Genomic DNA, 27897 nt, shown 5'->3' on the forward strand with positions numbered 1-27897 from the left:
AAAGAGGGTTTGCTTCTAAAGCGTTAAGCGTATTTCTTTAGCCTTTAATTAACACATCACAGGAGCAGGTTCATTTCTGAACTGACGCCTCTGTAGCTAGGATAATAAAGTAAAAACCAGCGATGACCAGGGGCAGCCCAGGGGACGGCGGAGGTGCGAGACACGGCTGAGCTGCTTATCCCAAACAGGAGTTTGGAAGTTTAAAACAAAACGAAAATGACTTTCCCCACCACTGTGCTTTTCAGCTCGTATTTTCAATGAGGTATTGAAACCTCAGCTGAAAGGCAGCCCGTGGGGACACCACCATTTACTCACGTTAACTTCTGTAATCGCTGCTCTAGCTCCAAATCAGGCCCTTCAGTTGAACATTGAAAGAAATAAACCAAAAACCACTTTGTTCCTTCAGACACAGAAGTTTATTCTCGTCCCCACCACCCCCCTCCAAAAACTTAGAGGTTGTCCAAAAAAAAAAAAGTAACTTTTTTCTGCTTCTGTTATTACTGACTCTCAGAAACAGGGAATATTTTTTTTTTTATTTTACCTTTTTACTCCAATAATCCTACTGGATGACATACAGACACACACCGACTCCTCTTGCTTTGTAGGGAATGTATAAAGCTGTGACTGTCAGCAGCCACGCACAGGGACTCCAGAAATTAAGGATCTGCTAAGATGCAGTCTCGCTCACCGCTCCTTCCCAGGGCTGGCATCTCCACTTCAGCCTTTTTCCACCCCCTTCCAGCTACTTTGTTCTTCACTTCGACACATATCCCTTAACAGGTTCATGATAGACATGATAGAGGCTTTGACCAACACAAGCACTGACATATTTATATTAAAAAATAGTGCAAAATTTCAACATTTATATAAATAACTCTAAACCCCTGCTTTTGTTTTTTTTTCGTTTTTTGTTTTTTTACAATGTAATACACGCTTTTTGAGTTGGCACTCAAAAAATTGCCATTTTTCTTCTAGTTCAGAAAACAACTTTTTTTTTGAATAGGCCTCTTCTAATACAAAAATACTCCTGCTCCTTACACATACACTTTCTCTTATTTTTAATATATATTTATATATTTATATTGCAGATCTTTAAACAAAATGTTTTTTGTGCAAATATTTTGTCTTTTAAGATAAGTGAAATAATCAAACAAAAAAAAGCATTCACACACAGCTCAACTAGAAACAAACAAAAAAGTTACTACAGTTGATTTTTTTTTTTCCTTTTTAAACGTCTAGACACAGCTCAATAAAGAAATGTTTTTGCAAGCTTGGTAGGCTTGTGCATTCAGACCAGACATAACAAGTAAATATTTATACACGGAGAGACGGGGAAGGGCTTATTTTTTTTTTTTCTTTGCTCATCTTCCTCAACTCTCTCTCTCTCCTTTTTCTTTTAACGAGAAGTGCAGAGTGTTTCATTTACTTTCTTGCTTTTTTTTTTTTAAAAGGGGTGCCCTTTTTGTTTCTCTTTCTCTTTGTTCCATGCGGTTGTGCTCTCAAGGCCATTGATTTGTGAATGATGGAGTCTGCTGCCCTCCAGGATGGAGGGCATCCCATTGTTGTTCTGCTGGTGCTGGTAAAACGTCGAGCCAGGGTAGTGCCCTATCACCTCACTGTACGTCGGCGGCGGTCCCTCCATCCTACCATTGCTCCCGTAGCAGGTTGCGCTGATGCCAGAGTTACTGCTGGGGGGGCACGGCCCCCCGTACACGGAGTTATCTATCAAGTCACTGTCGAAGATGGTTCTGTTGGGAGGGGCCCGGACCGACTCTCTGTTGAGCTCCATCTGCTGCTCGGGGTCTCGCAGCTGCAGCGTGCAGGGTCCCTGGTATGGGGGGGGCTCCTCGCCGTCCGACAGCGAGATGGTGGGCGGCAGGTCGATCTCGTGCTGCAGGTAGGGGTAGGTGGGCTGGAACCTGTTAAAGCGGTCCCTCTGCAGAAAGGACGGCACTGCCAGGCGGTCGCTGGGTCTTGGGGTGTAGATTTGCTGCTGAAAGCGAGAGAGAAAGAGAGAAACGGGGCGAGAAGTGTGAGATGCCGCAGCCCAGGACAGCAGGAAAGGCGGCAGCACCCGCACCCGCATCGCCCTCACCTCTGTTATTCCGTTCCCCGACACGGTGCTTTCCGAAGGCCACAGGCTCCCCTCCTGCATTGGGAAGGAGAAGAGAGCGCAGAGTGAGTCTGGCTGCCAGCAACGCTCAGGCTGCTTCTGCAAACAGCTCGTGCCAGGTTTCATCCCGCACCGGAGCCCAGGTAAGATGCTGCTGCTGTCAACGCGTTCCCGCCCCGGCTGCAGCAAGGCTCAGCACCGACCCTCCTCTGAACAGACAACCTGCCCTAGCCAGGGCATTAGCTATTATCATATATGCTGGGTAATGTATGGCATCAGCATATACCATATTACCACTGAAAACAACACTTCTGATCAGAATTTCCCTCCATTTTCACCTCCATTTATATTTAATAGATCACTTGCAGAATGAATGATGAGAACGACACCAGCAAACAACGCTCTCCCATTTGCAGACTTCCCCCCTCCCGCCCACACCCACCCAGCATGTTTCTCTCCCTGGTTCAAACATGCCAGAGGAGTATTTTTCAATTTGTGATCCATGAGCCGTGGGTGATTCACAACACATCAGAATATGCTCCGTGAAATAATGACAAGATTTAAAAAAAAAAAGAAAGAAAAACCTCACACCCACATTCTGATGCACACAATCAAGGAAAATAAAGATAATAAGTGAATAACCAAATGTTAAGCCTAATTTTGGTTTGGCTAAAAAAAAAAAAAAAGGAAATCTGTAGCAACAGGATGGTTTTAGAGTATTTTTTCCCCAAAAGGATAAGCAATCCTTGGCTTAAATAGACTGAGGAACTGTGATCTAGAGGCTTCCATACACTGCAAGCACCACCTCGATCCTACAACTCAAATCCAGATGCCAACAACCCCAGGCATGAAAAAGCCACAAGCCAATTTCTCCCAAACCATGAGATTAGTTTACAATTCATGATCAAAACAAACAAACAAAGGTTCTTCCCATTTGCTGGTGATATGTGGAGCACGCACAGTTCACCCCAGACACTTTTGCCTTACGAACTGAAATATTTAAATATCGCTAATATTCACCTACAGCAACACCTCTCGGGCAGGTAGGGCTGGAGGAACACAAGCCAGAAGGCTCATGATTATAACCTGCAAGAGCTGGCACTTCTCCGTCCCTTGCAGGTGAATCTGCAGTTCCGGCATTAGCAAGTCAGGCACAGGCAGAAGAATTTACCCCCCAGTGGAAAGAAAATACCAAGTGTGTTTCTTTTTCCCTTTTTCCCCTTCACAGTGTCCCATCCAAAGGCCATTCTCAGACCCAGTCTAGGCAGCACGGCTCTCCAGATGAGCAAACCACAAGCTTTTCTACTATGAAAACACCTATTTCTGTAATAACCCTGGTGGTGGCTCGGGCAGCCCGGTGAAAGCCTGTAAAGAGCTGCAATGGTGCTGCAGCACTGCTGACACCTTCACTGACAGTCAGAAGGGTTTTTTCCTGTCTGATGCTCCCTGGACCTCACCCAGCTGTGAAGCACATCCGGCCTAATACCAGGCTGCAGCATGCAAGGCAAAATGTTGCTGTGTACCTTTGCAGCTGCCCCAGTTAGCAGCTGAGCAGCATCTCCGCTCCCCACAAAGTGCCTTGGACAGCAGGCAGACCCAGGGTGCCCCCTGGGCAGAGCCAGCCCCAAGCCAGCAGCCTCAGCACTCCGGCACCCCACAACACCCATCCCACTGCCCAAAATGTGGCACCAGCACCGTGTTAAAATCTGCAAAGAAGCTGCTAATTATATCCCCACCCCTCCTCCTCTCTCCCCCTTCTTTTTCCTTCTTTATTTTGCCCAACTTTGGAATATATTTTCTCTTGTGGCATCGCACGTGGTATCAGATATGGAGAGAATCCCATTAGATTCCTGTTTCTGAAGCTCTGCACACAAACCTCAAGGCAGTCCTGTTGCCAGTGCAAGGAAAACAGTGATTTATATGGAAATGAGACGGCTCAGATTCTTCCCACTTCTTGGTGTTTTTTGGGGAGCATCTCCTTGGAGCAGAGGTTAAAGGCCCCAACATCAGCATCCTCCCTGGCTGCAGCTAACGAGCACGCTGGTTGAGCTGCCTGCCCCACTGCCCCTCCTCAGCAATGCAACACGTACAGACCTTGAGCCTTCCATACGCAACTGTTTACACAGGCACCGACTGTTTAGTCTGGTCCGTTTTACACGTATTTCTTGCCCGCAGGGATGGTCTACAGTCAAACTCCCCCAGCAGCCAGAGGACCTGCATCTGCCACAGACCAAATCCTTGCCTCTAACCCCCTGCTCAGCCACAGTGCAGACACCAAAGGGCACAGGGAGGGTTTCCAGTGCTGCCACACACACTGCCAGCCCTTTGCTTCACCCTGAAGGACGCCGAAGCAGCGGGCCGGAGTGGGAAGCACTCCGAAAATGGTGTTTACTTTGCCATGTCCCCGTGGCAGACTTCCTGAGCAGCGAGTACCCCGCTGCCTTCTGCTAGATGTTTTATATTTAACTTGTCGGTGGGCAGTGCCATGGCAATATCCCATCTGCTTCCCCCTTTCCCAGGAGTGATGTCAGCCGGCTCCCGTGAGGGCGGCTGCAGCCCTGGCGCTTCCCGGCGCACGGAGCATCGCTACACTCCGCTGGGGCTTCCCGCTGCGGCAGGCGATGGGGAGGGCACATATGCACCCCTGCGTGAGCTGCCCCATCCCAAAGCCTCCCTCACCCCCAAGAAGCCACTCGCCCACAGCTCACAACCGATATCCCACCCAGGTGTTTGGAAGAAAAACTCTGGCTCACAGATGAACTCATCTGTGTGTACAGATGCTCCAGGCAACGCGCAGGTGAGAGAACAGCAAACCAGTGGAAACAGCATTAAAACAGGATCCTCAGAGAGATAAGGTGCAGAGAGAAGACCCATTTTCTGCAGGAGCTGGACCTCTGCAGCTGTTATTAACCACTTTTCCTGGGACTCCAGGGCTCGACCTGCGGCTGACCGACCACGAGCAGGCTCACCATGCGCTGACACCGACCCTCTGCCACACACACCACCATCATCTCCATCTGGTAATGGCTCATCTCTCCTAAAAACTCAACAGTGGGACTAGAATTGCCAGAAAGCTGCAGTCAGAGGAGAGCAAAGCCTCTGAGGCAGAAAACATACATACTTCCAGTCTTTCGGCCATGGGACGGCTACAGACCCCCACCGTGGGAAGCAAAACTGCGCTGCCCCGTGAGGGAACATCATCACCCTTGTCCTTGGTGCTCTCCTTGCTCACCTCTGATTTTCTGAATATTTAGGACTTGAATTCATGTCAACAATGGCTGAGTCTAGAAAGCTATGGTTTACTGAAACAAAAGCTGAGATTCTGGTATCTGATGAGCAATACAGCCGTAAAAGCCTCCACAAGTATTCCAGGACTCACTGCAGAACCTAAAATTACTTTTAAATTCCTTTTTAGAGATCAATCTTCAACTTTTATAGAACGTTGTGTTTTAGTAATGTCAGAGAATTTTCTCTGTAAAGCTACATGATGCAGATTAAGTCTCTGAGCCTTCAGGAGAACTTATATTTTCCATTTTAGAGGACAAAGGTATGCTTGGAAATTGCATTTAAACCACTTTGTTTTGGAGAGTGGGATATCGCTGTTCCAAAGGTGCAGGGACACTGCCATTCTTAGTGGAAAAAAATTTTTAGTAGCATTTCTTAAATATTGCTAGTTCTGGAAAAATAAAAGTACTTGTTAAAGAGACAGAGTTAAGTACAGTGAGAATAGTGATGCAGAAACACACAACATAATACAAGAATTCCTTGCTAGCAAGAACCACGTTAAAAAAAAATCTTCAGGGAAATTAATTTCTCCTTCAGTTGTAATTTTTGAGCTACAACAACAAAAAAGGACAACTCTGGCAGACCTAGCAGCATCCTGACCATGAGATGAACTACTTTAATATTTCAAAAGATGAAAAGCACGTACGCAGCTCCAGCGCCCGTCTGCAGTCACGACAGCAAAATGAAGTTTGGGATTTAAAAAGCCCAACACCAGTTCAGTGCAAGTTTAATGGATTATGTAAACTGGTACCTAGTTCAGTGTAGCCTCTGCCTGGCAGCCTTCAGCATTCACTTAGGCTGGGGCTGTTTTCTACCAGAAAGACATGGTGTGCTGAATCACAGAATGGTTTGGGTTGGAAGGGACCTCAAAGACCATCTAGTTCCAACACCACTACACCAAGTTGCTCAAAGCCTCATCCAACCTGGCTTTGAACACCTCCAGGGATAGGGAAGCCACAACTTCTCTGGGCAACTTGTTCCACTGCCTCACCACTCTCTGAGTGAAAAATTTCTTCCTTAGATCTTATCTAAATCTCCCCTTTCAGTTTAAATCCATTGTCCTTTGTCCTATCACTACACACCCTTGTCAGAAGCGCTTCTCCAGCTTTTTTGTAGCCCCTTTAGGTACTGGAAGACTGCTGTAAGATCTCCCTGGAGCCTTCTCTTCTCCAGGCTGAACAGCCCCAGCTCTCTCAGCCTGTCAATCTGAAAGGAGCTACCTCTAAGATCTTTATTATGGATGGATCCCACTGTAATGATCTTCCCACTTAGCACACGAGGGGCTTCTCCGTCCCGTCAGGAGGGCGCTTGGGCCACAGGGAAGCTTGGCTGCCGTTCTATTACACTGCGCTCGCACACAGACAGGTCATGGAGACGGGGAAGAATTATAAAGATAGGAAAAAAACCACCCACCCTAAAATTCACATTTCTCTCCTTAGCTCTGAGAAAGGTTTTCAAGACTCTACATCCTCACTGAGGTCTAGCAGACACATGGAGATAAATCTTTGCTGAAAAGCCATTCAGTTGCTGATGCCTATAAATAGGGAATTAATAATGGAGCTGTTTCAGTGTGGGGATCGGGCCAAAAAAATAAAAAAAGAAAAAAGGCATTATTTTTTAAACAGTAAACAATTTTTGATTCAACCTGAAATTTTTGTTCAATCTCCATGTGATTTTTCTTTTTCCATGTTAGCTGCCTCCTTTTTATAGAAAATAAAAGATAGGCCACTTGAGAAAATAGAAATTATTATATTAAAATAAAAAATGCTTGTTCTGATATTTGCTTTGGAAATGTAAAATGAAACATTTTAGTATCGTTCAAGTAAAATATCCTAAACATGATAAAATAGTGAAAAATCTGAAAACGGGTATCTTTCTGCTATTTTTAAAACCTCACGTGCTCAGGTGCCCACGTTTTGCTCCTGTTGGAAGCGAGTGCACGAGATGATAACCAGAGACGTAAGATTTCTGTGACTCCAGGAGGAGCTGGGATATGTGCAGGGAATTCAGCTCTGATCCCCAAAGCAGGCAGGTGCTCCAGCGCTCGCCACCCTCGTGCGGGCGGGTTTAGCGCAGGACCACGCACTCCCGGCACTTCCATCGTGTCGCACGGCATCGATAAACGAACACGAGCGGAGGTCAATGCCGTGACGAAGGGTGGTTTAATTGAGCCTGGGGTTTGCACCGTTCTTCTTCCCAAGGGGCGTTTTCCTCACTTCAGCACAGAGAATCTGACAAGGGACCCTTGTCCGCTGCGAGTAACGTGTGACAAAATGAGAGCAGCTCCGGAGCAGAGGGACAGGCTGTGCCCTGCGTGTCTGCAGGCTGGACAGCCTTCAACAGCACTGTACTGGAGACTTATAAAGTGTTGCACACATCTCAAAAAAAAAAAAAAAGGCAAAAAAAAGAAAAAAGAAAGCAATCCCAGTATTTAATCTTTTTCCTGCAGCCCCACACAAGGCAGCACAGGTATGCTCAGCCTGGCCTGGAAGCCTGCAAAGGACAGCGTGTGGAGCAGTGACCTTGAGGAAGCCCTATCGTTTAAAAAGCTTTAAGATTCTCCAGGGTGAATGTTAAAAAAAAAGAAAAATCCAAGCAGTATCGGTACAAGACATTCCTAGTTTGAAGGCACAGCCATGTAGGCAGCAGTGAATAGCACATGCTCACCCTCCAAGAAAATGTGATGTCTTTATATGTTCTTGTAAGGCTCTGAGTTGCTGCATTTGAGGAAATCCCCCAGCTCTGCATAACCCAACACCAGCCCCGAGGCTGGAGAGGGTCCCCTCGAGTCCCCGTCACAGCAACTAGACAAAGTCTTTCAGGGTTTCCTATTCTCTTCAAGACACGCACTAAGTTCTTACAGTCATTTGAGACTTTCCAGCTGCAGCCACCAAAGGACATTGTTGAGGTTGTTAAAGGGAAGGCACATGCACCCCAACTAGCTGAGGGTACGTGGTGGCTTCAGGAACAGCATGCACCAATAACAGCCTGCTGCAGTTACTTTACTGACGTAAAGTACAAATTGCAAAGCTCAGGGCAAAGACAGAGGCTACAGCTGTCCATGTATCACAACATACAGTACCCTGAAGAGCCACAGGCATCCCTGAAAGGCTCCCCCCATAACTGAGAGACAGAAGATGATGCCAAGACCCAACCGGGAGTGTGTCTCTTCATGCAGTGTCGAGTGGCACATGGGCAAACATGACCCAGACAAACATCTCTGGCTCTAATGTTTCCCAGACATCGCATTATTTGGCAAACAGTGCAGGACGACGCGAGTTGGAAGAGCAGGATGTGACTTACTGATGAGAGGTTCTCATCTCTCCGCCTCCCCTGGCTGTGCCGGCTGATGAAGGATCGCGCAGAGAGTTTGTAGTGGTTCAGCAGGCACGTGATCACCACCACCATCACCATCATCACCACCACGATTATGATTATCTGTACAAACTCCAACTCCGCTGCAAGAGAGACAGACAGACTTTAAGTCACCAGAAACAGCAGCAGGTAACTGAGCACACGAAGAACAAACGTGGCCGAGATGCCAGTGACATCTCTGCATCCTTCCCCCATAAAGCTCTCACACGCATACGTGGGCTTTGCATGCTTTGAGCCCAGCTACTTACTTAATAAAAAACTCATTAATCCACTTTTTCAGTATCATAGAAGAACATCTAGGAGGGATCTCTAAAGACAATCCACAAAGCAGAGTGTTTCCAAGCTACAATGCAGACAGGACTTCCCAAAGCCCTCCCAGCCGCAGCGTGCTAGATGTCCCTGGGTACAAAACCAGCAGCGTCTCAGTGCCAAAGGCACCTGGCTCCGGGCCACGGGCCAGTGAAACTGCTCCTAACGAAACAATTTAGTTAAATGCAAGCTGAATTTCCACCACTCTATTCCCATCACGACCACTCCTTCCTCCAGGGAGGACCGGACTGAAGCCTCCCTCGCATGCACATGTCCCCTCTGCCATAGGGGTCGGACAGTGGCCCAGGGAGCCCCGGGCACAGCGGAGCACAGCACGCACCAGCACTAGCAGCTCCCCGACACTGGCCCATCCGCCACAGGGCACAGGCGGGGACATCTCCTGCTTTTCCATGAGACGCCAGACGGGCGCAATGCTGCTGCCCGTGGGGGCCATATCCTGGAGCTCCAGACATGCCTCAGCTCAGGGCTCGGCCAGCTGACAGCGGCAGCTTGAGTGGCTTGAACTGGCATAAAGGAAAACTGCCAAAAATCCTCCAAACAAACAAGAACAAGCAAACAACAGACTATCCGGTTAACTCCGGAGACACTTGGCAGGAGGCAGTAAGAAGCCACTCCTAAAATTTCCTAAGGAAATAATTCCTCACACCTCTCAGGCTAAGGAAAATTCAGTACTGGAGGAAAACGTAGCACTAGGGTTATTATTCCCAAGTATTTGGCATCTAGTGAGCAGATGCCATCCCCGAGCCACTCGGCTGCTCCTCCTGAGACCCCTGTGCCCAGCGCTTGCCGGGACCAGGCAGCAGCAACTCCAGTGCTCATTGTAAAGGAGGGGCCAGACCAGCAAAATTCAATATTTCTGGGGATTTAAACTTTGTTTGCCTCTCAGTAGGGACAGATATAAAATCCAGTTTTGGAAAGCTGTGCCCTAAGCTACCACAGATGCTGCCATTTGTATTTTATCTATACAGACACACACACGTATATATCCATGCACACAGAGAAAGATCCACCATGCCTTGAAGAGCAGCATTGCACTGCTCGTGCCAGTTGGGGGTGACTTCTGCTGAGTCAGGCAAATTTGATTTTATTTTTTTTTAATGGAAAGTTTTCTCCTGGCAGGTGGCATTTAAGTGTCAGTAAAAGGAAATAAATGTCAAGAAAACAGTCCAGGTGGTAAGTGCTGCCAGCTACCTTGGAGCTCATTCCACTAAACAGCAGCTATTTCTGCCACTGCCCAAAACGCTTAACTAGCTCTGCCCACCACCTTCAAAGAGCAGAATTATGCCTTGAAAACAGAAGCTTTATGTGCCCCACAGACCACCCCCCCCCCCGCCCCCCAGGTGTTCTCCAGGTCCCCCATGAAGAGCCAGACTCTACAGAGGCACTGACCCAGAGCCCCTCTGCCTCACCCACACTTGGGCAGCAGAGCAGCCACTTGGCTGGGGTGAAAAGCTAGCTTCTTCCAGAATTCATTCCAGAAAAAGAAAAAAAAAATAAACAAAAGACAACCAAGGGTTTTAGGAAGAATTTACCCTCAAAATACAGCATGTGCTCTGGCCACAGTAAGAAAATGCAAGGGGGGAAAAAAATTAAAATGAGGCCAATGATGGAAAAACTCCTTTTTTGTTAAAAGAGTTTGTATTTCTGAAGAAAAACAAGACTAAAGTAGTTGTAAAGGAAAGTCCCTCTCCTTGGATGAGAGGTCCTTTATAAGAAGCAAACCTTGCTAAATTGGACACAGTACTTTGGTGACACAAATGAAGTTTTGGCCATCAGGAAGCGCTGCCCTAATTCCTTCCTGGGAAGGAACACACACCAGACGTGTCATTTACAAACGACCTAAGCCAAGCGTCCTGCACGCACGCACAGACACATAACAAGCAGAGTCCGAAGCAGAAGAAAGGGTGGGAATGCCATCAGGCTCTGGGACAACACACCGGCAACTCACCCGTCCCCATCCAGCCCTGAATGCTGTTTATTCCGGCTCTGGGACTCCTGTAATTAAGTATTACAAAACAGTTGCCCAGAGCTGCAGTAGCAAGGCACAGGATGGTTACCAGAACAACGGGGACGCTGCTTTCCAGCAAAGATGCTCCTCCTGCCCCATCTCTCCCTCCCGTGTTCTCCTGGAGTTGGTCATCTGGGCGGGCTGGAACCCAACAGGGACGACAGGGTGAGGCCAAGAGGCACAGGCAGGGTTCAACCATGCATCATGCCTTGCTCTTCAAGCTCAAAATTGGGTTATTTTAACATGGAATCCAGCCTAAGGTCACAGCAATCACACTGGTGTTATCAATAGAAGAGCGACTTTAATATCTCGCTTTGTGGGAGGAGGGAGAACAATTAAGCTGCAAATTAACATTCTATAAACAAGTCTGGTGAAATGTGTCTGAACGACAGAACCTGATCAGCTCCTCTCGTTCAGATTTTGGCCTTTATATGACAATGGCCTTGCTCTTCTCCAGTCTCCTTCGTTAGCACAGGGAAGCAAACAGCACACCTACCCTTGTCCTGCAATGCAGATGAGGGCTCAAATATTTAAGTATTGTTTACAAGAAACACATCTGCCCCCAGTTGTCTTTGGTGGTGCTGCTGAAATTAAAATTTCTTCCCAATGCTGTATGCACACACAAGGAGGCTTGGCCCACCAGGAACCTCTGCTCCCCGCACCAGCTCCAGGCAGAGCAGAGGGCATGTGGTGCCCTGCGTTTTGCTCTGTCCCAAGCCCAGGCTGCGAGGAGCAGCACAGCCTCACTGTGCCTGGGAGCAAACACATCAGGTACGTTGAGATGAGCTTTAATCCCAGGGACGCTCGTGTTGTCCCATCTGGCCTTTAGAAAAAATAAAATAAAAATCAAACCAAACCATAAAAAGTCCCACACACTCAATTTCTGCTTTTCAAGTTTCAAGAGGCTCATACACACTCGAGGCACCAAAGCTTCTGCCAACTCTCCCTCTGTTTTAACTTGTCTTCATGGGCTTCATTTGCAGAAGGGGTGAAAAAACTCAACACACTAGAAAGCTGGATATACTGAGTAAGATTTTATCCAAGCAGCTCAGTCAAACTAATGAAGAAAGACCATTAAAACCCCAAACTTTGAGTTAATACATTATTATACAAGTGCAATTCAGCTGCTATGCTAATAAGAAGCCTTTGGGGAACGAAAAACAAGACAAACTGCAAAGAACATAATTTATAATTCTACTAGTATTCTTAAAAACACACACACAACAAAACAAGAAAAAAAAATACTCAACACATTTTGTATTTGGCTTCCCAATCATTGTCACTTTTCAATTAGAAGAGACCTCATTCCATTTCTCTCTGTAATTTTCCCCAAGGGAAGTGTTATAAACGCACTAGGCTTTACAAGATGGGCATATTCAGCCTCCACATGCTAAGTAAGGTCACACTAATTTAATTTTGCATAATTTTTACTCCAGAATACGTTTCAGACTAACAGGTTCAGACATCACATTTAAGTGACACAACCTGCTTTTCTATATTTTCTGTCTAGACGCTGCAGCTTTGGCAGTCAGTAAGCATGCATGCAACTGTTCTGCAACTAAGCATTTTTCCCCCACGTTCTCACAATCCCGCGACTGGATATTCGTGATCAAGTAAAATCACTTGTCATGTCCCATTCTTCAAGTTTGTAACTCGTTTGCCACTTTAAACCCCAAGTGGCCTTGAATAAGGGTTTCACAGTAGATTATAGTCTTACATTAATAAATGATAGGCGAGTCCACCACTCCCCAAAGCCCGCAGAGCCCGCGACATGCAGCCTGCGGCTGCTCTCCTGCTCAGAGGGCTTTTTGGAGGAAGGCAGCACGTGCCCTCACTGCCCGGCCACGGAGACGATAAGGCTCTAAAGTGCCTGAAATTCATAAAAACAGCAGCTGGCTGGCAGCTGGTGCTGATGCAGAGGCACCTCACTGGCATGGCTGCTGAGGCGCCCGGCCCCACTCCTCCCAGCAAACCCCACATTTACAGCTCGATAAAAGCAGCTGCAGAAAGGCGCATCCGAGTGCCTATGGACAAAACGCTCAGCACCCACAAGTTTAAATGTGTTCATATTTTTGCAAGGAGGGAGAGCTATTTGACTGAAGCTGAGCCTCTGCACGCACACACACGTGGTTTGCAGGGGACACGAGGCTACGATCTACTCGATCTACTTTAAATGCGTTTCCTTACTTTTTACACCTATACTCCAGTTCATAAAATGCTTACTATAAACTTTATTAATGCTCTTCCTTCCACAGAGTATCACTGCTGAAGATGAACTCTCCAAAGCATAAAGAGAGGGGGGAAAAAAAAAATACACCTGCATTTTGCTGCACTAATTACGGGTACTCCAGCTATCATTTACATGTGTACACAACAGCTTTCAGACAGGGTCTCAGCCAAGATGATCTCTGTGTTCAGTCGGGTATAATACACATCTGCAGGTCAAAACAGTTATTGGTAAGCTTCAATTCTGATTTAAATATATATTGGAATTGCATATCATGTGAGAAGTGATGAGAAGGAGAAGTGAAATTACTCAGGAGATAATGGCTAAGCTGAACAAATGTAGCTGCACTAGCCACATTTCCAAGAAAAAAGTTTTGAAAAAAAATACACCAGTCATCATAAATGCTGTGGTGCACCGTGCTAAAACCCATGTCTGTTTTGCTGAGACAGAATTAAAGCAAGCAGAGAATCCCCTGCAGAATACTTTGCTTCTCCTATGTTCACTTTCACTTCCTCTGGGTATTTTTATCATTAAAAATCCCTTAGTTCTGACTTGAAACAAATCGCTGGGACAGTTCAAGCACAATGAGTCCAATCACAAGCTCACACAGACTATTCAAAAATATGCTCTTAAGGGTGTGAAGAGAAAGCTCCTGCTGATGATTTCGTCTTCTGGTGGACAGCCGCCTGGTGTGAGGCAACCCAACACCCTGCTTCAAGCCAGACAGAGGGGATGCCACCAAACAAGCCTCGCTGTTGAAAGTTAATGAACCATCAGTTAATTTTTACCCAGGACAGATGGGATATGCACCTCAGCTGCTGGACGCTCCCATGATGGTCCCTCAGCATCAGAGTCCCATCATTGCTCATTTCATCAACATTCTTCAGGAAAATAAATCTAAAAACCATGTTTTGAGGTTGCTCCATGTGCCTGACAGAGCTGGTAACAGAGGCAGGCAAAACTTTCGCTGGACTTTGGGAGCATTGGGCACAGTACCATCGCTATGGAGAAGCTTCCAATGTTGCCTCAACATCTGCAATAGCATGGGTCACATACAAGGCAAAAAAAAGTGGGTTTAAAACAAAAGCTTAACTCCAGTAGTTTCCCCTAATCTAGCAACTGAAGTGAATTTGAGTGGTAGAAAAATCCAAAAGGAAGTGAGTAAGAGTCGGAGAGACTAAAAAGTGGCTGGGAACAATGCAGACTTTGCTCTTTCAAGTTTCAGAGGACTGTGGAAATACCATTCCCCCTTCATCGGCACTGTGGCATTGCACGTGCTGTGCCATCGCTGCCCACACAGGCACTGGCTCCTGGCAGCTGGGTTCCTCGCGGGGCAGGGGGGTATCGGACCTGGCCTCGAGTCTCAGCCCACTGCAGGGCAAGGACCCTCTGCAAACATCTGCAATCAGGATTAGAGCCCCTGTCTATGCTGGGACATGACTCCACAACCCAGCTGTATGGGAATCTCCAGACTGGCCATCTTCCACCATACATAGTGACTATTTTTAATTACATGTCACTCATTTTCCCAGAGAAACATCCTGCGAGTGCCTAACATAAGAGCCAAGGAACCCCGCTGCGTACTGTGCCTTCACCTCTGCTCTTCGCTTTCTCGGACACACTTAAAACAACTTATACACCGAGGCTGAATGGGATGGTTTTGTACAGAGATTCCTCCTGCTCCCTAACAAGACTCAATAAAATGGGCAGAAAGAGACCGAGACTTTTCTAACTTGCCTGTTGAAGCAGAGAGACATGTAATCAGGTCTTGGTATGAACCTGGACAGCATCTCTCTGGCTTCCAGAAGACACAGGCTAAGGATGACTCCTAATGGCAGGTAGCTCGAGCTCCCTGGCCCCATCCTGCCCCGGCAGCACCCCTGACCACCCCAGCAGGGCCTGCAGGTGCCCACACAGGGGTTGCTCTAAGCAAGGCTTTGCCCACAGCGGTGGGCACACCACAGCCTCTCTCCTCCCTTGGGTGGCAGAGCCTGAGCCCACAGATGAAGTCAATGCATAGATATAGGGGGGTGGCAGCAGGGAACAATGTAATTAAGGTCCTCAGGAAGCCAAAGAGGGTGAGCAGCTGGAGCAAAGCTTGGCATGGGAGATGCACCACAGTGAGGGGGAGCAGTGCCCACCCTGACCCTAGGCACCTACATCCACTGCCAAGTGCAAGTCGAGGCTCCCAGCCCATCCACTGCAGAGGGACAGAGTCTTCCCCAGGTCACACAGTGCAGGATCAAGATCCAGCTCTGATCCAGTCTCCCGAGGGCCCTGCTCCTGGAACTGCAGGAGAAATATAGCCCCACAGCTGCATGGAGCCAAAGAGTTCACCAGCAGCAGGATGCAATTACTGGGCACAAATTATTGGCACGAGTGGGGAACCCACAGCACAGGGCACCTGAGTCCTCTGAGAACAATCAGCCCCTGGGTGAGTTCAGGTCTCCCACGGGGCAGCAGCAGGACATCTGATGGCACTGTGCAAAGAACTGGTGACAGTTACAGAGAGGTGGTGGCAGAGCTTAAGGACCATCTTGCCTTCTACTCCCACAGCCCTTGCTCCAACCATGAAGCAGCATGTTCTGCTCCTTGACATGCACAGCCGCTTCTTGGAGCGCCTATAGTTATTTACGGAGCCTGGTCCACACAGGTGACTCAGTACCATGATTCAACAGATCCCAGTCGAGAGCCCACAAGGACGTGGAGCAGAGCTTCTTGGTGGGGACCATCCCACAGCAGCATGCGGTGAGTGGCGCCAGCCTCCAGCACAGCCCCTGGGGATTGGGGACAGTTGAGTCATGTCTGGTCCTGAAGCTTATGAAATCTGTAAATGAATTGCTGCCTACTGCTGGCTGAATCGGGTGGCACTGTAATGTCACACTGCATGTCCTGGCTTCTTCCACAATCCTTGGGGATTTAGGGTAAGTTCCACTGACGGCACCACTCTGGCCTCCATGCACCCCTGCCTCACACTCTCCAGAAAGGAAGGTCTCTACACACACACACAGAGTCTTTCTAGACATGGCAAAATTAACCAGATGAATTCAAGTGTTCACAAATCTGCAGCACATACACTTTCATCCCTGATTTTCCATTAACACCTCTGATATCCACAGAGCTGCCTGGTTGCGCAACTCGGAGCAAGGTGCAGCAGAGATGTGCACAGCCTGACTGCAGTTCCCTCTCCTCCCAATTTTCTCATCTTCTCATCCACCCCCACCCTTGGGGATCTTCTGTTTGAACAGGTTCCTGGTAGCCCTCAATGGCAGCGCTCTAGTTACATTAAAAAAAGCATGTAAAAGTCATAAATAAGGGTAGAGCTACTTTTTGACTGAGCATGTGCAGATGAGGCTGTTCAAGAGTAATCAAGAAGGGGATGGGGAGAAACTGAAGTCCAAATCAGACTAGTAATAGCAATAACTTGAAGCTTGGAGCTGAAGAGCATCCATGCATCCTTCCTCCCTATCTGTGATTCCCAGATTTTGCACTTACAAGCTTTATGGGATGCCAAGATGGGATGCTCAAAGATTTCAATCAAGAACGGCTTCAGGACAGTAACCTTAAAGGGTTCTGAACAAGATTGTGCAGCTCCTTAAAGAACAAATGGAAAACAAGTCTTGGAATAGGAGAGGACAAAGATTCCCTTCTTCCAGCATCAGTAAGTGCCAGTCAGAACCCAAAGCCTAGGCTGCTTCATTACCATCCTGTGGCAAAGCAACCTTCTCAGCCACTGCTCCAGAGGACCCTGTCTGCTCCTCTACCCACCCATGGGCTTTGACAGGCAGAAGAAGGACATGATCCAGCATTTTCTCCAGCAGACCTGGACTGCCGTCTTCGCACGAAACTTATTGCCAATGGGTAGGCAGAGATGCTGCCGTAAACTAGAAGTGATGGGTCTGACTTTCAGCAGTTCTCAGCACCCACATCTCCGGCCGAAGGCGGCAGCAAGGGCAGGGGCTTGGGCATCAGGAGGCTGCAGAGGAGGAGGAGGAGGAGGAGAGACACCCTTATCCATTCTGTCAGCTCCATGACAGCCTGACCTGCTCCCCTCCCCGGTCTTCGCTGACATTTCAGAGCACCACAGCTTCAGTGGTGCCCAGAGGCACTGGTGAGAACAAGGAGACGCACAAGGACAGTCCTTGCCACGAACAGCTGAGAGCCTACTGCTACCTTGCATGCCCCAATAATTAGGGAACAAAAACAAGCCCTAATCACTTTCGGAAAGTGAAAGCTGAGAACACCCTGTACCATCTTGCCTTATACATACTGACACGCCGCCTTTTGCAAGCAGAGAACCAGAAACGCTGGGAGCTGACATTACTGAACTGGTCTGCAGCAGGTCTGGACCAAAGAGGGGTCTGCAGATCCGGCCTGAGGTCTGCCTGGTCCCGGTACGCGCCTGCCCGAACTCGGTTTAGAGCAGGTTTCATGCCTGCTCCGAGAGCTTGCATTTGTGCCTGCGGGCTGCGAGTGCACTTCCAGAGAGCTGGGGACAGACGTTATACCAAAACTTGGGCACACTATGGACCAGTATATGGCTCCCTGGAAGGACCGGAGGGTTAAACTCAGCAGAATGGAGTCCAGCCCAAGTGCGGTTGTTATGCCAGACGCTCATCAAAGCCTCTGTGAAAGGATGTGGGTTAAGCCATGTAGCCAAAGAGTGGACCTCGTTTTTTCTACTCAAGGCTAAAGAATGTGAATTTGAGAAGAGCCATCTGAATCCAGTCACCCTTCAGAGCTATGATTGTAGCAGGGAATAAGCTCACAACTCCTCCACGAGCAGCTGTGGGGGCTTGGACTCTGCAGCATCCCACAGGGGAGTCAGCAGGGCCAGTGCTGGGACCACATCTGACCACAGCCCCTCACCCTCCCCTTTTCATACATACAGCACGGAGAAAAATACCCTGGCACAGCAGCAACACAGCCCAGTGCAAGCAGCTCTGCCCTGGCCCATCCTTCTCAGCCCCACTTGGAAAGGGGACACGGCCATTATGCTAAACATTACATTTGAACTCCTCTAATTTAAGAAAGAACCAAAACAGCTCCAGGCAACAGCTGGAATCCAAAGGCTGCCAGAGAGGGTGCAGCACCAAGCACTGCTCCTGGATCACAGAGGCCATTTCACCCACCAGATGCTGAGCTCCACTGTTAAAGAGACCAATGTTCTCCCTCTTAGAGACTGTGGAGCAGGAAAAAGAGATGAAAGAACAAAGAACTTCAGATGGCAGATTACTCACCCTCCGCTGCTAGTCTGTTAGGTCATCTTAGAAACAATTAGATCAGGCAAAGTCTTTACTGCAATATTTGTGTACTAGCATTTGTCTGCTACACTTATCTACTAAATACCTCCATAAACCACATACAAAGGGCCCATCAGACTGTCAACAATTGTATTTGTTTACAAGGCAGCACGGGAAATTCTGGAGATAGATACAGAGCATGATCTTGATATTGTCATTGCTGGCACTCAGCAGCAGCATCTTGAAGCCAGAGCTGCAGCAGCAACACCAAGGCATCAAAGAGAGCAGGATCAGGCCCGTGACAGAGGCAGGACAGTTGGAAAGAGCCAGTTGGATTTGGCCCTGCTTCATGCATCACCAGTACAGCTAACAGCTAAATTGCATTTCCAGATTCAACATGGCCAGTTCTGATGCACGCAGCAGAAACAGCACGGTGCGACTCAGTGCTGGCAGCCTGAGAGCGGGGCAGGAGGGCAGAGAGCAAGCGGGACTCAGAAAAGGAGCTGGTTTGAGAAAAATCATTACTGGAAAATGGGTGATGGGGCCCCATGAAGTCATGTTCAGAGTGTCGATCCTTGGTCCACAACTGTGTTTAATATAGTTCGTTTTCTTCATTTCTCACCCCGGGTAATCAAGCATCACATCCTCTGAGTCACTGCAAACGATGGCCTCATCCTGCACCCCCACTCCCTTTTTGTTTTAAAGGAAATGGCCCCATTTCATGCTTTTGGCCACAGAATTATCAGACTGCTCAGGCCTCAGAAAATTTTTCAGCCCTAAAAACGCAGTGACTGTCCCGATCACACTGCTGTGCCTGTTCTTAAAAGGTGACCTTCCCGAGCTAGCATGGCCACGGCAGCAGCTGTGGGGAGCAGGACCTGCATTCAAGGGCCAGAAAGGCAGGATCAGCACGGCAGCACCCAGCTTTTACATGGAAATTGCAAACATGAGAGCTAGGGTCAACAGCTCTTTCAGCCGGGACATCTCCTGGCCCTGAGCAGAGACCTGTCAACTGAAGCCTTGTTTAGAGAAACTCCTAAAGACATTAACCAGCTCCCTCAGAGCAATGGGAACTAACGAGGTTCTTTGGAAGACTCGAACTCTGAAATCTTGCATACGTCAACCCCTTCCATCCCTTTTTGTGCCCATTTGTCTCACCCTCCCCTTTTCCAGAGTTTCGAGACAATGTATTTTATGCACAGTAAGCCAGATCCCAGCCTACAAAGATGACTGGAAGAAGTACCTTGCTTTTGAAGTCACTCCCAAGGGTAAGGACAGCCAAACTGGATTAAAAGAATAAAGTAATTTTGATTTTGCACTTAAAAGATAGGTAAATTTGCTTGCTTGCTAGAAAATGCTTAGCATGGCTCATGGCCCCCACCAAGCTGAGAACAACCAGAACATCTCCTGCTCCCCAGTGGCATCAGGCCTGGACAATGTCTGGGGCAGGGGCGAGGGCAGCATGTCACCTCACCCCCTCGAACACGAGCATCCAGAGAGGGACATGGGAACAAGAGTTTACAGTCTGCAATCATAAATAGCATGAAACAGAAAAAAAAAATTACCAAAGAACGCGTGAAAAAAACACAGTACACATATCTGGATCAAACTCTGCCAGCTGACCCTGAAAGACCAAAGAGGTTTGTTTGTCAGAGGTATCTCTACAGCTAGTAAAAATAAACACATTAATAAGTAAGTATTTTTGTATACCCTGGAAACACTCCTGATCAATATGTGGCTTGCTACCATAGACTTTTTTCCTTCCACCCAGCAGAAACTCATGACAAAGGAAAGCACATCTCATTTATGAACTTAGCTATAAATACTTTTGCTAACTGCCATTTAGGAATTTCATTTCCTGCTTGAGCAAGTCCTGTTGAAAGAGGCAATTACCAAATTTGTTTCTAGTTATAGAAATAGATGTTTGTTGCTGCCCACATCTGTTTCAACAGACAAATTGCCAGTCACGGACACTCTGAGGAGAGCAAGTGCTCCATCCAGGGAGGGCTTTGTCACCTCTCCAGAAAGCTAACAGCAATTAAAGGAACTGGGTTTCTGATTGCAACTTCGTTTGAGCCCCGTCTCCTGCTGTAACCGAGCTGCCTCGCACCAAAAGGACACCCGCAGCTTCACAGTCACCCGGTGCACGCCACCGACTGCTGCCAGAAGTGCCGTAGTCTGCTCCCTCCCTCCCTCCTCCCGCTGCTGCGGAGACACCAAGGAATATGTGTTCCATTAGTCATCAGGCCCATCAAAACAAGGCAACTTTAATTCTGCAGGTCACGAGGATCCAGTACGCAGCATTTGTTGCACGCACAGAAACGAAGGCAGTAGTAAAGCATCCTCCTTGCCTGCAAAGCAGTGAGATTGCACAGGCTTTCCTGCTCCATGGGGGAAACCCCACTGCAAAACAGCCAATGGTGACAGTGCACGGCTGTGGAGATGGATGGAGGTTTATGGCTGTTACCGTCATGGACCACAGCCTCTCCCAGTTGAATGTTGTATATATCAGGTTTTATCAGGTCTTCCTCCTCTGTGTTCTCCCTTTCCACTCCCCTCCATCCTGGCTGTCCTCTAAAACTTTCCATTTCCACTTATTCATGGGAAAACCATTCATCAATCCATTCCCAACAGGCTCAGCCGCAGCCCCGCTGGAGCCAGTGGTAGCTCAGGTGCTCTGGTGCCAGCACCCAAACCCAGCACGGTGCCCAGCAAGTCCTGTGGGACCAGAGCTCGAGCAGGGGCACCCCAAGAAGGACACAGGCAAAAGCAGCAACACCTGTGCCTCCCTGCTGCAAGCACAGCACCCATCAATTCACACCCAGCGCCAGGCTCAGGGATGCGGCAGAGGCACAGAGAAGCCAGGAAACACCACGAGCTGTGGCTGGGGAACCTCTGCTCCTCATCAGTATCCATGAGTGGTGCCAGGGACCCTGCCATGCCCCCATCCCGAGGCCACGGCCCTGCAGCTCCCTGGGGGCTCCAGGACATGTGCCCTCGGGCAGCAGTGCCATGGGGGCTGCCCTGAGGCACAGCTCGCAGACGGGTGTCGAAACACGGATTGAGCAAGTTGGCCAAAGCCAAGGTCATGACAGGGCTGTAACTGTCACCGGATTTCCCGAGCCCCGTCTCGAGCCGTTCAGGACACCTCACCCTTTTCTGCCTCTTCTTAAGCGCCATTATCATCTATATAATTTTGCAGCTTTTGCTTACAAAAGGAGTGACCTTTCACAAGGTAAGTTACTCCCACGGAACAAGGACAATCTTAAGTTACAGACATAATTATGCACTGCAGAAAAAAATATGCAAAATATATTTAAACGCCCAGACACGCACACTGCATTTGGTCATCGCGATATTCAAGTTCAGATCTTGAACTGGTCTGAACACCACCAGATGGGAGCGAATGCATGCGCATACTCTCACAGTGAGATGTGAAAAAAAAAAAATTCGTATTTATATATACACACACACCAGAGCGAATGGAGGAGGTGAGGAAAAACGCCCCAAATCTGACAGAATTAAAGGTAATAAATTTACTTCCACCTCAGCTGTAGCAACAGCCTGAGAAAGGTTTTAACTCCTACAGCAGATATGCTGGAAAGTCTAAGTTTTCTTGTAGTGTTTTGCATTGCTAGTTTTAAGCACACACAAAAAGAGAAGCTCTTCTCCCATGTACAACCCCAGCAGCGTTTGCTCAGCAGAGACGGTTTTTGGAGTCAAGAACGCAGCTGGGTTCCCATGCCTCCCCTCGCCCAGCTGCGGCATCCCCATCCCCTGGCACATCTGCGTCCCCCCTGCCTGTCCCATTGTCCCCAGCACCCCCATCCCGTCCCCACGCAGCAGATTGATGACACGGGCCGGCGGCGGAGAGCCGACCCGCAAGGTCAGCCCCAACAATGGGTTTTGGGGGCGGCTGGGGGGAAGAGGAGGTCCCCCAGCTCGTCCATCCCCTCCGCAGAGGTGGCTTCTAGCCCGGCTTTTCAAGCCGCCTCCACGGGCCACCCGCCACCTGCCCGCGGGGCCGAGGATGCTCGGCGGCGGGTGGGCGCCCCGGCCCCCGGGAGAGCGCGGCAGCTGCCGGCGCACCGGGGCGGAGGGCGACTTCGGGAGGACGGGGAAGGGGGGGAAGAGCACAGAGGGGAGGATTATCCACGGACACAGCTTGTCCCCTTTTCACTGCATTTAACAATAAAGCAGTAGCTATAGCAACGGGGTTAATTAATGCATCCGATTTGCATAACAAACTCCGAACCCATTCAAATCTTGCCGATATTTTCATTCTTAAACCTGGCCTGCAAGGCTGTGCTCTTATGGCGAGGGGAACCCAAACAAACACGGGCGCACACACGTGCTGCCGTGCTTGCAGGGAGCTGCAGGTACGCGCCGGACATCGCACCGAACCGACGGCTGCACGAAGCCGCCCCTCGGCCGCGGCTCCCGCACCCCGACCTGCCCCTGGGGCTCCAACAGCCATTTGCTCCACATACCTTTATTCCCCCTCCGAAAGCATTAGCATTTGCAAATAAGCATGCGGAAAAGAGCAGAAAAACGGGGACTGAAGTGTCCTTCAAAAAATAAAACTAGGGGGAAAAGTCATTTTTCAGAGATGGAGGGAGTAAAGCACATTCCAAGACAGAGGGGGTAAGGAGATAGGCAATGTAAAGGTTTCAGACTATCGTATAACCAGAGGGGGAAATGTCTTCTCACCACAAACATGCATCTGCATGATGTCTAGACAGTCATAAAAAGGGCAATTAAAGTACTGCAGGCTGCAGTAAGCTAATGTCTCCTCTCCCAGTCTAAACAGTTGAAACACACTGTACTAACTTCGAAGAAAAAATACAGGATGGAGAGAGAAAGACAAGTTTGTAAGGAAAAACGTTTTGAAATTCCGTTTTAAATAAGCCGGTAAATTAATTCAACCTTGTCAAATCTTTGCCTTATAACATATCAAATATTCCGCCTGCGTCCTGTCTAGACTGCGATAACAAAGGGCATTTAAAGCCCTGCAAGATGCGCTGACAGAGTGGCCATTTAAAGATGCAGTATTGCTTTCACCATCTAAAACGATTTGTCAGATGGAGTTAAAATGAAAATGATAAGTAATCACTCTGGTTCACAACCATTTCAAAAGAAAAAACCACAAAAACCCCACAGCTCAGATATAAATTCCACTAAAATAATTCTAATGTATCATTCCAGTGGGATTTGTTTGACTTTTTTTTATGGCATTTGCTTATTTTTTTTTTTAGTTTGTTAATCTGAGATGTCACAGGCTTTCTGCAGCACAAGCATTTCTAAAACAGTGTGTATTAAGTTTGAAAAAGCCAGCTCCAAGTATTAATTGATTTATCGATATAAAATGATGACTTGGAGAGACACTATTATAAGTCCAAGGGTTAACATTGAAAAGGAATTTTTTTTTTTTTTAAGTTTACTTCAAAGCAAAAGAATAAACTATCTCACATGAGAGAAACTGGCCAGTCTCCATCACTGATCTAGCTCAGCCTGGGCAGTCACTGTCCTCAGGAGAGGGAGAAAGAAAAGTTAAAGCAAACTATGTGGGTGTACACGGCATGTTTCTTTACTGGGAAAGGACGGTTTTCTAGAAAAAAGCAAAAGCAGATATAATCCTGTTTAACACAAGAAACATTTTCCTCCCATCCTGAGCTTTATCAGCTGTTGGAGAACCAAAATATCCAAAAAATAATACATACGCAAAACAGCTGATCTGGCTTAGCAGGATGGCTACCACACCGTGATGAAGCAAGCACTCCATAGGCCTACAGCCAGCCTCTTCTGACAAAGTGCAAGATCGACTTTTTTAAAAGACTTTATTTTGTTGTGACAAGGCACAATGGAAAGCCCCTGGCAAGGGAGCTGGGCTGGGGTGTGCCCAGTCCCGAGTCCAACTGCACCATATGGTCGCTTCTATAGGCGAGGGACACATAGTGAGGAGCGTCACCCCTGGAAGTTCAAAACTCCTCACACTACAGCATCCCACCACCACCTCATTTGCACCTCCGTCTCCCCACCCTTGTTTCTTAATTATTATTTTAATAAGACTGTTTCCAACTTCACCGCTCATTCTGCAATAGCCCAAGGGCTACAACTGTTCATTAGACAGAATTTCTGCTTTAATTGCACTGACACAGATGTGTAGGTTATCTGGAAGAAATTACTAAAATGAGCAGTAAAGAATGGGGCTGGATGCTTTTCTTCCCTTACGGAGAGTTTAATTTAACATCATTTCCCTCCATACCCTGTACGAGCAGCATCATTCGGTGCACTGCGGGTTCGCAGAGGAATTAACCCCAAATTGCTCCCGCTGCCACGGTGTGTACAGGTGCACTGTGCTCCCCGTGCCACAGGAGGATCTCCGCAGGGGCAGTAACTGCAGGTCTGCCTGCAGGCATGGTGCTGGAGGGGCCTGACCCACCCAACCCTGCAGCACAGCCCCTCCAGGGATGCACGGAGCAGAGCTTGGCAGCATCCCCGCTGTCCTGGGAGAGGAGCGGGTGGCTGATGCCCTGCCCAGCTGACGTGTCTCCACTGCCAACGGTGGGATGGCCTATGTTCCCCCGTGTCCCTCAGGCAGTGCAAGTTGGTGACATTCTCCTGAGACTGGAAGTATCCGAGACCACCGATAAAGCTTTAGGAAAGAAGTTCAAGCCTTGACCTGATCGTAAATTGTGGGTTTTGCCATAAGGCTAAAACAAGGTCCTCGATGAACGCTCAGCTGCAGTCACCCCACGTGCCTGTGTTGTCATGGCTTTCAGTGGCTCCAGAATCATGACCGCTCAATAAGACACGGCAGCACCAAACCCCGGCAGGGCAGGGGGCAATGCCACCACTGCCCAATACCTCATGCCCATCACCACATCAGTGCTGTGGGTGCCTGGACTGGAGTGGGAAACAGGCTCCCTGGATCCCTCCTCACTGTCTGCAAACCAGCAAATCACCAGACATAGAAAAACGTCATCACTTCTGCTCAACAGTGTCCAGGCTTTGAACCTGCCATGGCTTTGCAGCTGTCAAATCAGCCATGGAGTTTACATGAACTTCCTCTGCAATTCATGTTGGCGAGAGCCAGACACATAATAGCCTTGGATTCAAAGAGAAAGAGCTGCCAGTGTTATTTCTATTTAAAACCCCTATTTGAGCTTCATACACTCATTCTTCACACATAATACACACACACACAAAATGCAGATGTGAGCCAGATCCAGAAGCATTTCACTTTACCAAGAGCACTGCGTAACACAATTTCAGGTTTTGGCTCACGGTTATTATTTAATAGATTTTAATTCAATAATAAAAAGTGTGAACCTGCCAATTTTTTGTTATGTCTTCTTGTCAGGAAGAAAAAAAAAAAAAGAGAAGAAATCATGCAAGAAACTTGCTACCAACTTATTCATTCAACTGTTCCCCCCCTGCCCTCTTACCTCCCACCCCTCCAGGTGAAGGGCTGCTCTCCTGAGCCACCCTCCAGGCCAAGCGAACACTGAAGCTGCAGAACACTCAGCCAGCCAGGGTGGGCTGGGGTGAGGGGGAACACGCAGATACACATCAAGGGTTCAAGTCCCATCTATGAATATGTCTAGAGGCCATTGAAAATGTCTTCTTTAGCAAAACTCATCTTTGATTTAATGGGGAGGGGAAATTTCACAAATGCTCCATGTCAAAAAAGTCTGCATTAAGGGAAAAAACCTTTCCTTTGTTGCTAGGGGAACTTATTTGCTTTATACCTGCAGAAAACCTTTAAAATCCCGCCATTGTATTTTAACAAAACCCCAAGACTGAAGCATCTCGTGCTAAAAATCAAGAGACAGAGCACATCAGTTCCATCCTTCATTTGTAAGTACTTTGCTCAGGCCTGACTTCGTTTTGTATCTTGGTCCTCAATGCTTTTTGGCAGTTTGCTCTAGACTTACTGGCAAGGGCTAAAAGGTTTCTATTGAGCTGGTGTCAGCTGAGCATCTGTGCCTGCAAGAACTGGAGTGGGGGTGATCCCAACTGCATTTCAAAAGCACATTTCTATCTGGGAGCTGCCACAGTAATTTTAAATCTAAGCGTGCTTGGGTCGCGGGGTGACTCCCTCTGGAGGGGACCCCGCTGTGGTCCCGAGAGGAGCACCCGATTCTGGGGAGGATTCCTGACCAGCAGAGGGAAAAGCAGCTGGGAACGCTCCCTAACCTGTGACCCTGATAACAAAAGGCAGGGGGGGAGCGTCTAGACCTCCAGTCTGACGGCGAGTGAAGGCGAGTATTGTGCTGCCGCAGACAAGGCAGGCACACACGCACGGCGCGGCAGCGGTGCACACCCCAGCTGCAGCGACCGACAGGCATCGCCCCCAAAACACACCAGTTATTGAGGGAGGGAGGCCACGCGCAGCCCACCCTTCCTCGCTGGCACAGGGTTTAGCAGCAGCTTTCGGGGCAGCTCCCAGCACAGCTGGACCCAGTGGAGATGAAGGAGCTCCTTGGATTTCCAGCCTGACCAGCCCTGGGTTTCCCTTTGCCTCCATGTATTTCACACATACAATCCTCACACCACCAACTGCACCCATCCTGCAATTCCAGCTCTGTGCAGATCACCAACAGGAGAGAAAAAAAAAAAAAGCTTCCTTCTACAAAGCCTTTATTTTCTTCTTTCCCTGTCTCAGTTTAAAGGGGACAAACGAAGATGTTCCCGCTTCACCAAGCCTAGAGATCAGCTCAACGTTCAGAAAAGCTGAAGCGAGACCCAGGTCTACCACGTATTTCTTGTGTGACCCTGGCCAAGCCCCTTGGCTTCTCAGCCTTGTAGGTCTCCACATACAAAAATACAAACACTCTAAATAAATGCCAGAGCTAATGGAAGGTTACTGCCAGGGAACTGCACAAAGAGAAAACAAAAGACCTATTAAAAGCGCTCCTTCATCTCCGCCAGAAAAAAAAAACACTATTACCCAGTACTTAAAAAGATGCATTAAAGGAGAGAGAGCAGCCGGGAGTTTAAGGACACCCCTGGCAGAGCAGCGAGGGGAAGCACTCCCGGCCAGCCGCCCCCCATGCGCCCTCCGGACAAGGTTTTCCCCAGGATGCTCCCACGCCCCAGCTGTGCCCTTGGCCGTGCCCTGACCATGCCACTGCAGGCAGTGGGAGCAGCGCCCGCCCCGGGCACTCCCAGCAGACAGCAGGGCTGGTCCCACACCAAAGCATGCCAACCTACAGATGAGAACTTTTGGCAAAACAAAAATCATTAGTTTTACTCTTCCTGAAGAAAAGAAATTACCTCTTAGAAACCAGGTTTTCTACCAGATGTGCTCCAA

General features: G+C 48.4%; 1 protein-coding gene across 2 annotated transcripts in view; it reads right to left on the minus strand.

Annotated features, from left to right (window-relative positions):
* Nucleotides 1-1444: 1444 nt before the first annotated feature.
* Nucleotides 1445-27897, minus strand: part of PMEPA1 (prostate transmembrane protein, androgen induced 1) — a 46293-nt gene continuing 19840 nt past the window's right edge. For both annotated transcript variants that reach the window (XM_086622988.1, XM_086622987.1), the window contains 3 exons: nucleotides 8702-8856; nucleotides 2096-2149; nucleotides 1445-1993 (listed from right to left, as the gene is read on the minus strand). In XM_086622988.1, coding sequence (XP_086479114.1) covers nucleotides 1445-1993; nucleotides 2096-2149; nucleotides 8702-8856 — 758 coding nt within the window. The remainder of the gene's footprint in view (nucleotides 1994-2095; nucleotides 2150-8701; nucleotides 8857-27897) is intronic.

The sequence above is a fragment of the Tauraco erythrolophus genome, chromosome 18 (assembly GCF_009769465.1).
Source record: "Tauraco erythrolophus isolate bTauEry1 chromosome 18, bTauEry1.pri, whole genome shotgun sequence".
In the NCBI taxonomy this organism is placed as follows: domain Eukaryota; kingdom Metazoa; phylum Chordata; class Aves; order Musophagiformes; family Musophagidae; genus Tauraco; species Tauraco erythrolophus.